The sequence below is a fragment of the Xyrauchen texanus genome, chromosome 30 (assembly GCF_025860055.1).
Source record: "Xyrauchen texanus isolate HMW12.3.18 chromosome 30, RBS_HiC_50CHRs, whole genome shotgun sequence".
Taxonomy (NCBI): domain Eukaryota; kingdom Metazoa; phylum Chordata; class Actinopteri; order Cypriniformes; family Catostomidae; genus Xyrauchen; species Xyrauchen texanus.
In genome coordinates this window covers 15,928,001-15,941,536 of record NC_068305.1, presented here as the reverse complement: position 1 = coordinate 15,941,536, position 13,536 = coordinate 15,928,001, and the positions used below count along the sequence as shown (strand labels likewise).

At 38.7% G+C, this 13,536-nt stretch overlaps 1 protein-coding gene across 1 annotated transcript in view; it reads right to left on the bottom strand.

The window, feature by feature from the left end:
- The window catches only part of LOC127624273 (adenylate cyclase type 1-like), a 62,703-nt gene that overhangs the window by 37,888 nt on the left and 11,279 nt on the right, over positions 1-13,536 (bottom strand). Inside the window, exons 3-8 of the mRNA XM_052099017.1 lie at positions 11,693-11,811; positions 10,541-10,652; positions 6,890-7,017; positions 3,452-3,610; positions 3,190-3,331; positions 1,420-1,575 (exon numbers count right to left, since the gene is read on the bottom strand). Coding sequence (XP_051954977.1) covers positions 1,420-1,575; positions 3,190-3,331; positions 3,452-3,610; positions 6,890-7,017; positions 10,541-10,652; positions 11,693-11,811 — 816 coding nt within the window. The remainder of the gene's footprint in view (positions 1-1,419; positions 1,576-3,189; positions 3,332-3,451; positions 3,611-6,889; positions 7,018-10,540; positions 10,653-11,692; positions 11,812-13,536) is intronic.

Sequence of the window (13,536 nt, the reverse complement as noted above, 5' to 3'; positions counted from 1 at the left end):
TACATCCAGCCTGAGCTCCACCCTCTCCTGAACTACTGTCACCAAGGCTACAGGCACCACCTGGATGCTGAGGTGGTTGAATTGATGTGCCCCTCTCCTATCCGTTTGGGTAACCTCATTATCAAGATCTCTGAATCGTTGTGTGACCTCAAAGGGTCCTCACCACTTGGTGAGTCATTTGGAGCTCAAGGTGGGCAGCAATACAAGCACTTTATCTCCCTGTTCAAATTCCTGTAGCCGAGTGCCCCTGTCGTACAGTCGGCATTGACTTTTTTGCGCTTAGAGCAAATTCTCTTGTCTAACCTTCCCAAAGTGTGGAGTTTTGCTCTAAGGTCAGGAATGTATTGAATTTGGTTTTTACTATTCGAAGGTCCTTCCTCCCAAGTTTTCCGCATGACATAAAGCACGCCGCGCGGCCGGCACCCATACAGTAGCTCAAATGGGGAAAACCCTGTGGAGGTTTGCGGGACCTCTCATACTGCAAACAGCAGGGGTTTGAGCCACTTATCACAATCCTTAGTATCTTCGTGTACGAATTACTGAATCGTGTTTTTTGAGGTCTTTTTATATCATTTGACCAACCTGTTGGTTTGAGGGGGATAAACTCTGGTGCGAATTGATATAATGCCTAATAATTCATGAAGTGTACTGTGACAGGGCAGAGGGCAGGGCTGGGTCATGATTTTACACACCCGGTCCCTTATCAGGCTAATCAAGCCTCCAAGAGGGATAAAGGCTGACTGCGGACGGTGGTGCGACAGCGAGAGAACGTTTACTGGTAGCTGTCCGTGTGTGTGTGTGTGTTTGTGTCTTTTGGTTTTAGTTCTTTATTAAAAATATAATTTTTATTAGGTCCAGGTTTTATTAGGTTTTATTAGGTGTTTTCTTTCTTTTAGAAAACCACACACATACCCGCTTAAATGTATATGCATAATCAAGCAAACTAAGCTCCATTACGTTATTGTATTGAGTGTGGTGACAATAAATGGGTTATTCCTGAACTCCATCAGTTCTACATTGGATGGATATTCAAAAATATTCAAAATATCTCAGCATATTTTTTTTACATATACAATGTTGATGAGATAATAATTATACACTGATTGATACAAATCAAAACACACACACACACACACACACACAGTCAACCATGATGAGAACTGTAATTCTGCAGGTGTGACAGTAATCCACTCTGAAGAACAGCCATTAGAGTGGACCAGATTAAAACAGAGTGGATGTGATTTGTGTGGTTGTAAAAGGTGATTTAGGGTCTTGGATTATGAAGTATTGGAGGATTGTACAGATTGTTCTGTTATAGTTAACTCTCATTCGCACTCTATACAATCCAAAAATGGAAACAAAGTAATGATGGCAATATATGCAATTTTTGTTAAGATGGACATGTAAATAATCACACACCTTGTCATCATCTTCACAGGTCATGACATTGGAAAAAGGGATCTCAGCCTTGAACATCTTTCTGCAGTGCATGAGCTGCACCAGCAGATAACAAACTGTCTTAAACTTCATCCTCTTCGCTGGCTTTATGTCTGATAGGATCAGCCCAGGGAAAACCTGCAGAGAGAGAGCGAGAGGATGTAATGTGGAATACAGAAGGAGAAAAGCTTTACTGAATGTGTTAAAATGGCTGTGGTAACCATTGTCTAGAGGTAGTGACTCAAGAGGTAGTGACTCAAGAGGTAGTGACTCAAGAGGTAGTGACTCAAGAGGTAGTGACTCAAAAGAAATGATATGAAAAAGAAGCCCTTAAATCCATTTCTAAAGAACTCCAGCACTGGGAATTGTGTGGGGCTTCTTGATTGTGCTTGCGTGGATCATTTTATTGCATTATACTTGTCGCTCTTATCTGAGGGATTCGGTTTGATGCCAATGCAGTTAAGTTGTTGCACATTCAAACCTCTAATAGAAAAATTCAATTCTCATGGTTTTAAAAGACCCTGTGACATGTATCCTATTGAAACAGGAAATTAGGGACATATCGAAGGGATCATCCCTTTTTAATTAACATCACAGTTGTGAACCATGATGTGCTGCTTGCTTGACTTGGATGAGCCCATAAATGCGTGATGAGTCATCAATATTTTTAGTCCAATTTTCAAAAGAAAGACAGACTAAAGACAGACTAAAATCTGCTAAAAGTTGATTTTGTTAACCTTTGGGAGTGCACTAGCATAGATGGCCTCAAAGCCAATAGAGATGGACTAATAGCCCAAATCTTTTTTTGGTTTCACAGGATCATGAAAGTAAGTCAAACATTAAAGGAAATTTGTACTTCTTCTGAACATTCAAACTTAATGAGCACTTTCATTAACAGTTGCTTTCAGGGAATAAAAAGTGTATGCTCCTTTTGAAGCTCATGATGAACTAATTTGAGACTAATTGTCCTTAAAGACAATATGAAGTATTTACTTTCTGAATAAATGTATCTGGTCTTATTATGCATCAGTGCACATTATTCTAAAGAAAAGAATGTGAGTTTTCATCATCTTTCATCAAAATGTATGGGAGACTGAGACACATTTGGAACCTGCCAGTAAATAGTCAGCTATAGGTTGTTCTGTAAAACTGTTCTAAAACACAAAACAATTAACAACAGCAAAAAAGGAAATGGTAACATGAAACAATTTTTCTTGCTCTCAGTAATTATTCAAAGTTATTCTATTAAAATACCACATGTAAAACACATGTGACAACCTGCCCCAGCCTTAAAATGCACTTGTCCTAAGAACACAGTTCAACCTTTTGATAAAAATGTAAATGAATCCCAATGTTGGATTTTATTGTGTTCACTTGCTTCCCCAACAGCTATTACAAAAACTCTGATACTATTGCTATTTTAGTTTTGAGGCTAGAAAACTATAGTTAGAGAAAACTAGCATTTTTGCAATCAGACTTTTGGCTCAGACATAGTAACTGAGAAATGGCCCTTATAACTTTCCAGTGTAATAATTAACATGGTTCTTCCTTAATCATTTTTGTCCTTCTCAAAAATGGCTTTTCTTTTCTGCTGATGTAACCAAGGTCATGTAGGTGGTGAAAAATTATATTAACCAATAATATCATAGCCTGATATGTCTCTACTTTTCATAATCCCATAAAATCAAGTCCCGTCCTACATCCATTCCCCTGTACTTTCTGCAGATAATTGACTTGATGATGTTTTTGTACCTTGCGTCTGTGCGAGGGCACAATGAAGAAGGTCTCAATGGCGTGTTTGCTGAGGAAAGCGTGTCTCTCATGGCCATAGCCCGGCTCCACCTCATAATCTCCATTTAGATATTCCAGTGTTGCCCTGGTGATATGAACCTTCCTATTGGGGGAGGGGCAAATTATTACACTCTTCCTTTTCAGCTCAAACAGTCTTCACTATATAAAGAAATGGCAACAATTTCTGAATTTGTTAAACTGACAGGTCCTAAATATGACTCACCCAGGCAGTCCTCCAGCCTCCATCATGTTGGCCAGTGTGACATCATTAGACCAGACGTCATACTGCCATTTGCGCAGCCCCAGAACACCACACAGCACACGGCCCGTGTGCAAACCCACACGCATATTCAGGTCCACCTCAGTTGCTTCTACAACAGATCTGATTATACACGCACAATCAAAATAAACAAAATGTTAAATGTAACCTAAGCATTTTGTGTATGTTTGCTGGTCTATTTGACTCTATACTGGAACCTATTGATATTGATGCAACATAAATATTTGTTTATGTTTTCAGTTGCCATCACCAAATAACTACAATTGCAACAATAACTGCAGATGTATTTGTAACAGGTAAAGGAAGGGCAACGTCACACTCCCTCGAACCGTTGTCTCCAGCCGCCCCTTATCTCGCTCTCCCTTGCTCCATCATGGCCCGACCATGCCCTCCTCCTCATCACAGTATTTGACACCCATGATAAATTATTATATAACTGAATGTGTCCATAATAGGGGGGTTACTGAGATAAAGTGAAAAATCAATTGGTAATTTCATTGTTAAGTTTTTTGGTAATTGGCAACTTTTTCCTATGTTAAAATAATTTTTCCTATCCCAGTTTAATTAGCAACTATATGTAAGTCAACTATAAGTAAGGTTTGAAAACAGTTATTATTTTAGTTTGGTGTCACCAGCAGCACTGACTTTACACATCTTTAAACATATTTATTTCAAAGTACAGTTTTTTTTTCATAAACTTGCACCTTTAATGTTAAAGTAAATAAAATGATTTACATGGTGAGAAACACTATATATTTCTACCTAGAAGTTACTAGGTAGAAGTAACCTCGGTTCCCTGAGATTAAGGGAAAATCCCCTGACGTTTCCTCTGATGTGTATGGGAATTCCTTCTCAACTATCTAGTTGAAGCCCTTGTAAAATAAAGCCAATTCCATAATTGGCAATGGTGTTTGAGCCCCACCCCTTCTGGCTTATTTAAAGGGGTGCAAAATCAAAACATTTTGACTGAGGGTCAAGGAGCTCATCGCTCGCACCTCAAAGCTCTGGGTAAGTAGTGTGGCCAGCTACCACAATGTCTCATTCCCTACATCTCAGGGAACCAAGGTTGCATGCATAACCAGAGATCCCTTTCGATTACGGTTCACTCGACATTGCGTCAGAAGGGAAAAACATTCAATCACGCCGCATTACTGCCGTTACGTCACACCCCACAGAGGGGCCTTGCCAGGGGCATAGACACTTGAGGAAGGATATGTACTATATAGGATGTCACAGGCCACACAAGATGGTGTCGGCATCAAAGACATGCCTCAATGTGAATAGAGTATTGATCAATCTCCCTACATAGTCAAAAGCCAGAAGGAAAAATTTATCTCAGTCTGGGAATTTATTTGAACCTTATAAATACACATATTATAACCACTTTACAACCAGGGTTGGGAAGGCAAAGTTTTTCAAAGAAGTGCTTGTGACATACAGGCAGCTGAAACAAAACTATAGCAGATAGCCCACTCGTTATAAGAGCCTAAGCTCGCCTGTAGTGTGTTAGAACAATTAGCTCACTTAGACAGCGAGGACCTGCGAAGAGAGAGACCACACCTATGTTATAAAACCTGGCGAATGTGCTTGGTGAAGACCAACCTGCTGCTAAACATATTTCCTACAAGTACACATCGTTTACCCACACCATTGAAGAAGCCATGCCTTTGGTTGGATACGCTTTCACACTGATGGAGCATCATGCACCATGTGATTCATATGCGAGGGTTATTGCATTGACAATCCATTGAGAGAGCCTTTGATTGGAGATGGACATGCCTTTGTGCATCCTCCAAAGCAAACAAAGTGCTGGTTCGACAGTCTGAACTGACTGCATGTTCACATAGACATGCAATGCTCACACTGGGCATAAAAAGTGTAGCATCTGCTCCTCATCCGAATTAAATGGTGGGGGATAGAAGACTTGTAAGCAGACGACCTGGTCCCTGAAGTGCGTGGATAAAACTTTAATCATGTTGCCTTTTCTGGGTTTCCCCTTCATCATCTTTTTCCTCCTCAAGGATGGTGGACAACACCTTGTCTTCCTCGTCATCTTCCTCTCCCACCACGCACCCTCAAACAGTGAGGGAAGGATAGGAGATAAGCTTTCCATCATTTTGCCCTATGATGGGGCCTGCGGACTCTCTACTGTCTCTTCTCTGGCCTGAAGAGAGAGATATGGGTCCTTTTTTCCTGCAAGTGCAGCCCTCAACCTTCTCTCCCGGGTCTTGGTCGAGAAGGAAGAACAATTAGGACAGTTCTCAGAATAGGACAACATGGAATGTGTATGTTTAGCACCCAGACACGAGTTGCAAAGTGAATGAGAATCTTTTGTGGAGATCCGTGTGCCGCAGGCACATAAACAAACAGGGAGATGCCATACTCCTGAGGTAAGTCCACCACAATATGAAAACTTACACAAAGAATACCCAAGCTGAGAAGAACTCTTTTTTTAATTTCCTTCTCTTTGAAGCATTGTGAGCACCTCAAAAGAGTCTGAAAAACACTGAAAAGTGCTGAGAGTACAACAGCAGAGATAAACTCGCTGTGATGCATTAGTTCACTCCTCAATATCATAGTACTAGCCACTAAACAAGATTGTAGAAGAGATCTATTGCATTTGGAAGTTACCAATGGCTCCGTTGTCAAGCAACTGAACATTAGCCAGCAGTATATCACACTGTTGAAGCCAAACAGGGTTGAGTCTGGCTAGTACCTGGATGGGAGACCTCCTTGGGAAAACTATGGTTGCTGCTGGAAGAGATATTAGTGAGGCCAGCAGGGGGTGCATACCCTGCAGTCTGTAACATAAAATCACGGTGCGTCTGAAGAGGGCTGCGGTTTATATTGGGGAGGTGGAACTCAGAGTGTCATTGGTGCTTCCACAATCAGTCACGCTTGGGCCGTTTCCTTACAAAGACACTGAATTTTAGAAAGAGAACAAGAGTAATTTTTTTTGCCTCTTTTTCAAAAGCTTCTTTCTCATCATCCCTCTCTATAATGCATGCTGTGATGATTGAAAAGAGATAGCTGGGGATTTAGCAGGAGGAATTTCTTCTCTGTTTGCTACCAACAAGAAGCAGCAGATCTACACTAATGTGAGACTGGAAAAGTGTGTGTGTGTGGGGGTGGATTCTAGCACCTGTGTGAGGTGATAAGGGACTGCAGCAGTGAAAGCCTCCTTAGAATTCAGAGCAGAAAAATGAATATATTCGGACAGGTCTTACACACACGCACACACACATTCAAATAAAACCACACTATATCTTTCAAATATAGTCTGTCAGATGATTGTAGTCTTGTTCTGGCCAGCTCAATGACTGCTGTAAAAAACAGAATAAGATTGAGCAGCAAGATACCGTTGAAATGGTCCACACTTACGTGATGGTGTCGATCATGTCCAAACCCATTTCCACACAGCAGTGAGCATGGTCTGCTTTCGGCTGGGTCAGGCCTGACACGCAGTAATAACAGTCTCCCAAGATCTTAATCCTTCTGCAATGGTTTTCCTGCCAATCACACACACAAAGACATGATGAAGCTTTTCAAGAGTCAAGTCAAGTTTATTTGTATAGCGCTTTTCACAACAGGTGTTGTTTCAAAGCAGCTGTACATTAAATTATGCTATAACAGAAAATGAATGAATATAATGCCAATATTAGTTCTTTATGTTTAGAACTCTTAGTGGTTAAAATGAGTAAACCAAGTATGTTTTGTGGGTCAATGGTTAAACAAAATTATTTTGTATGAACTATACATTTTTGTGATAAATTCCTTGAAGTAATCCCAAATTAACTGAGGAAATACACAGATGCATTGTCTTTGATTAATATTTTTTTTTATCGCTGAGAGTACAACCGTCCGGCTCTGAAAATCTAGCTCATTTTATACCTGTATGTCCGGGGGAGTGGCATGCAAATTCCACTCGCCAATTCTCATTGGCCTTTTCTCAAAGAATGGGAGGTGTTCGGGGCTTTCAAGAGTGACCCCTAGTGTCACTACATCACACAACGTCTCGTTCCCTCCATCAGGGAACAGAGGTTACAACAGTAACCATGGCATCACTACATCACACAAAGTCTCGTTCCCTCCATCAGGAAACAGAGGTTACAACAGTAACCATGGCATCACTACATCACACAACATCTCGTTCCCTCCATCAGGGAACTGAGGTTACAACAGTAACCATGGCATCACTACATCACACAACGTCTCGTTCCCTCCATCAGGGAACTGAGGTTACAACAGTAACCATGGCATCACTACATCACACAACGTCTCGTTCCCTCCATCAGGGAACTGAGGTTACAACAGTAACCATGGCATTACCCATGTCAAACTGGGACATTGGTTTGAATGGGAACTGCCGATTACACTTGTCTACATTACAGACCGGCAAACCACAAGTGGAATTACTTTATTTGCAACATTACAGCATCATAGCTGATAAGTGTCGATAATATACTTTCAATTGCCTTTATTTCTTTATAATAAATAATGACTTGATTAACCTGAAAATCAACAAAGTGACAGCACTAATAGAGCTGGGATGCTGGTCCAGTGGTTAGGCTTAATGGCAGTATATTCAGGGATCTGGGTACAAATACAATACAATTCATTTGTTGCTTTGCTGCAGATTTTGATGTATTTTTAACAGATATAATGAAAACAATTTGTAAAACACACACATACACAGACAAACTACTTATAAAATTGTTTTAAATAAATCAATCAATATTGTAACTGAATCTGACAGCAAGCAATTACAGTAAAATCGATTTAATTTTCTGAGCATGCCTGAATTACTGAGAAAAAATATAAACTATATTTTCCACACATAATTAAGAGGCTTTTTAAAATGTTCGAACCAATTTAAGATTGAAAATGTAAACTTTTTGCTAAACAAACAGAATTATTAAGTTTCTGAAGAAATTTCTCATGCTTTCTCAGTTTATTCTCACTCATTGGTCAATTTGGTCTTACTTGCTCTCCAAAGAAAAAAAAAGAAAAAAGCGCAGTTCTAAGATATCATCTTGTGTCATGGGTAATTAGAAACATACGATAGTGTCATGTATATAAACTATGAAAAGTAAAGGATGCTGTTATGACAATGAAATAAAAATACAGTAAATAAAAATACAGATGTTCTCAGGTGCTTTGAACCCAGATCAGTGTGCATGGTTTACAGACACACTACCACTAGACCAACAGAACCAATGAAGAAATAAATAAATAATTTAACTGTATAAGCTAACTATTGAGACATTTCAGCCTATGATGCTTTAATTTTGCAAATAAGATTATTCCACTTGTGATTTACTGTTCTGACAAGTGTAATTTCCAGTTCCCATTCAAACCAATGTCCCATGTTAACATGGGTAACCACGTTACCCTGTGAAACAGTTACAATCACTCATAATAGTGGCATGAGTTACTCTTAGATGATACCTGCAGTGTTTTTCTTTTTTTATTTGTAATAATCTTTAAATAATTCAGAGATGAGCATGTTATGGATTAAACTGTGTCTGCCCTCATTTCCAAATGAACATATAACATCTTCAATGACACCTACATTTGCTCCAAGGTAAATGAAAGCAAATAATTGAATGTTAATCCATTTATGCATCGATTTCCAGGGGTCGGCAACCTATGGCACGTGTGCCAGCATTGGCAGGCCAGCAGTGGTGAGAGAGGAGTAGACTTTAAACTCTGTACCTGCATTCCAATCTACATCTTGATGTAATCCTTCCTCATGATCACGCAGCATGTTTTCATGAGCTGAATGGGAAGCTAAACATAAAGTTAAAATGTGACGAGACTGCAGTATACCCAACACACTTGTGCAGCGCATGCAAGCACATCACGAGCCGGCAGCGCTTCACAGTCGGTTAATTAGGTGAGTAAACGCACCCGATTGCTTCGGTCAGGCTGTGCCGATGATACCCTCCTTAAACCATAGTCGCACTCAAAATTATATTAAAAGATTAAAACAGAAAACATCAACCCACATCGTGGGGTTAAAACATCTTTTCAAGTCTATTTAAAATAAATTAAACCTGGAACCTTGCGATTCACCAAAAAGTGCTAACTAATTGATTGACTTGTGATGTGCAAATGGCTTGCATGCGCAGCGTGAGTCTCATCACAATTTAATAGTATTTAGCCTCACATTCAGCTCATGAAAACACGATGCATGATCATGAGGATTACATCAAGATGTTGATTTGAATGCAGGTGCGAAAAATGTCATATCCTCTCTCACTGTTGATTGTGTGCTAGTGATTTCATGACATGCCATTGACCAGGAAAATAAAAAAATGGCACTTCATGTCAAAAAGGCTGCGACCCCTGGTATAACCGATAATAAATAAACAGTTCACAGCATCAAAATTAGTTTTAAACAGCTCTGTATACTTGTGCTAATGTTATGAGATGTGTAATCACTATTAAATGTTTTTTTCTTTTAAAGTGACTGTAATAATTGTTTGCCTTGAATCTGATTCACAGTCTACACAGTTTTTAAATCAAATTACTGAATAAATTAACAATTTCTTTAGCAAAAATCTTTAGATAAATATACATTACAATATCACTCTTCATACTAGCCCATGTAATAATATTATCCATTCCGTTTATGAGAATATTTGCCAAAGAATTTGTTGTTCATGGCAATCTCCCATTCATTACAATGTGGAGCTCTGCAGAGTTTTTCAGAGCGAGCAACCATAACCAAGGGGGGCAGAGCTTAGTGAAGGGTCAATTAAACCCAACAGGGCTGTTTCTAGTTATAAGCAGTATAAGCGGGCCCTTGGGGCCTCCGAGCCACCAGGGGGCCCCGCAAAGCAAGGTTGTTTTGTTTTGTGTTTGTTTATTTTTTATTATTTACAAATAAATTTTTTTCCTCAAGTACTTCCTCTCTCCTGATATGCACAATGTAAATCTGTAAGAGGTTAGCCACTATTGGGGATTATAATTAATCCCCCCCCCCCAACCCCCCTCTCTCTCGCACATGCATGCAAATGTATTACTTACTGTAGCAAGCTCGTCAAATTTCCCGAAGAGCTCGTTTAGCAGTTTGACCAGCTCCTGGGCCGTGCATTGCGAGGCTAGACTGGTAAACCCAACAATATCCGCAAATAGGATGCTGCACAGAACAAGAGATTAATGGGATATGAGGATACTTACCAGGAATTCCACAATAATAATGAAACTCCCAGTTATTTCTAAGGGCAAAGGGATGAGCTATAATAGTGTATTTTATAAGAAACTGGCTATTATTGAATCAACTGAATCAAGGGCATGTAATATCAATATAAAAGCATTTAAAAATCACAGAATGATAACAGCATTATAAATCAAGCAGTGTCTACAGAGTCTGTTGTCCCTTTATTTGTCAAACACATTACATTAAATTGCTCTGTCATTTACACCAATGGTTTGCAACTAGTTGTGCTTTAGGGACCTTATTTTATAATAGATATTGAACAAGTCATGACCCAACACTGTAACCTGTTTTAAATGTAGTCTGAGTTTTATTTTACCTTGTATAGTTTTATTCAAAGTGTTTGAGAATGAGGGCATGTCATGTAACCAGTCCACGTTGGCAGTTATACATCAAGTTATACATCAATTTGCACAAAAATAAATTCAAGGTTGATTGGAGGCATTGCATTTGACATCAACAACAAAAGATATGGGAGGCATTTTAAACAGTTTGCCAGGAAAAGTTATCTGTATGCTGCGTCATTGCTGGGATGAATTTTTTTTTGGAGTGGCATATTTGTATTTGTGTGTACCGTAAATGCTTTTGTGTCAGTTTGGCCCCCAGCAGTCTCTTGTTCTATCTCTCACTTACTTTCTCTCTGCATGTGTGGGCAGTGTGTGTTAACTGAGCAGCTATTGAGTTGATAGCGCTAACGCTGTTGGCGCTTTGGTTGGGAGCCAGACTTATGAGCTTAAATGGCTGCATGTGAGTGGAGACTTGTTGACTCCTATTGACTCATTGATTCAGTTCTCACAATCACATTTATGTGCAATGGAATTGACACTGCCTGGTCTGGGAAAACTATCAATGTACGTAGTGCTATTTCTCATTCATAGAACAAGTGTGGGTTTCTAACATGAGTGGCTTAATTAAGTTAAGAAATTAACATTCAAAGACTTCCTCTTTCTTTCTCTTAATACCTGACATTGTCATGCCGTTGGATGTATATCTTGTGGAAGATTCTTTCTGGTGGCTTCAAGAAGTCCTCCTTCATTTCCATGGCAACATTCCTGGGCAGCAGGCTCATTAAGAGGCGTTCCTGTTGATTGTGTCATTAAATATTTGGGTAAACAACCACTTTTTGAATGCAACTCTGCACTGTCTGTACACCAAGCACCAATTTGGACACACCTACTAATTCTTTATTATTACTAATTTCCACGTTTTTGAATAATAGTAGTCATCAGAACTATAAAATAATACAAATGGAAAAAATGGTATTGACACTATTACCTAAATATTTTAAGCAAATCAAATCTATTTTAAATTTTGATTCTTTAAAGTAGTCCCACAAAAAATAGTAATATAAGTAAATACCTTCTAAACTTTGTCTAAATAGGTGAAGGTCTCAGAGTACTTCCTTAAGGAATAGTATGTAAACATACCAGTACAGCCAGAGATTATTGCATTATACATTTGCTCAATGAATGACATATGAGATCAATTCAGAGGATAAGAGTATATTTGTAAATGTAATTATAGTTATAAAACTCTCCCAGTGGAAATATAGCAAAGGCATTCAAATATGGAGTTATCTGAAGCGATTAATGAATTTATATCCAATTAATAACAAATAAAATATTTGATCTCAGCATCTCTGGTTGAGATACCCAAAGAATCTCCATTATTATGGGTGCTCTTTGTTGAAAACTTCTGTTGTCTCTGTGCTTTATCTAATGAACTCTCCGATTGCTGCAAAGAGGGCAATCTCTGTGAGAGATCACAGATCCAGGCACTGGAGTTGGTCGGCATGGCAAAGGTACGTTTCCATGGAAACGCATACAGTTCATCGCCTAGCCATGCGTTTCTAAAAGCAGGTGATAAATGCCTCCTCAATGAGCAAACCCCAGCAAGCCAACTGTGTTAAAAACTCAACTGCTCGGTTTCTCATTAGTCTTAACTAAGCGTAAACTAAAGAGTTGGTTTGCAAGTTTTGTACCTTGTACTAAATTATTATCACTAATGTTATTAAGCTTCTCTTAACTGTTAAACATACTTTATTAAAAGCTTTACATTTGTAAGGATCTGTAAATTAAGCCTAGAGATTACCAATAATTTTCTTGTTGACAATCATTATAAAGCTATGTGTTGCTGAATATTTATCGCATACTAAAGCACAGGGACATTCTCCAAAGAAGCTAGATGGTTCACTTTTATTGGTGCAATCCATTATAAGTGACGAGTGTTATATAAATCTGTTAAGAATTTTTTTACAGGATTTTATCCAATTAAAAATGTTGTCTCCAATTGTAATTAATGGGAAAATCTGTAACCGCATTAACTTGCAGTTTGTATTCACAATTAATTAAAGGGATAGTTCACCCAAACATTTACTCACCCTCATGCCATCCCAGATGTGTTTGACTTTTTTTCTTCTGCAGAACTCAAAAGAAGAATATTTCAGCTCCGTAGGTTCTTACAATGCAAGTGAATGTTTTGTGAAACTTTTATGTTTCCTTCATGTGATTTTTGGAGCTAGAAAGGTCTAATCACAATTCAGTTGCATTGCATGGGCCCACAGAGCTGAAATATCTAAAATGATGAGAGAATTTTCATTTTGGGGTGAACTATCCCCATAATTTTGTGGTGATTTCAAAGTTGTCTTGCTAAAGCTAACACAGATTGCACCTTTAACTTTTTCACTTATTCCAGTATTTCCAATTAATCACAAAATTACATTTTTCATTTCAGTTCATTAGTAACATGTGTCCCACTGTCCCAGAAACTTCACACAAAGCTTAACAATCTCCACTCTCCAAATTAT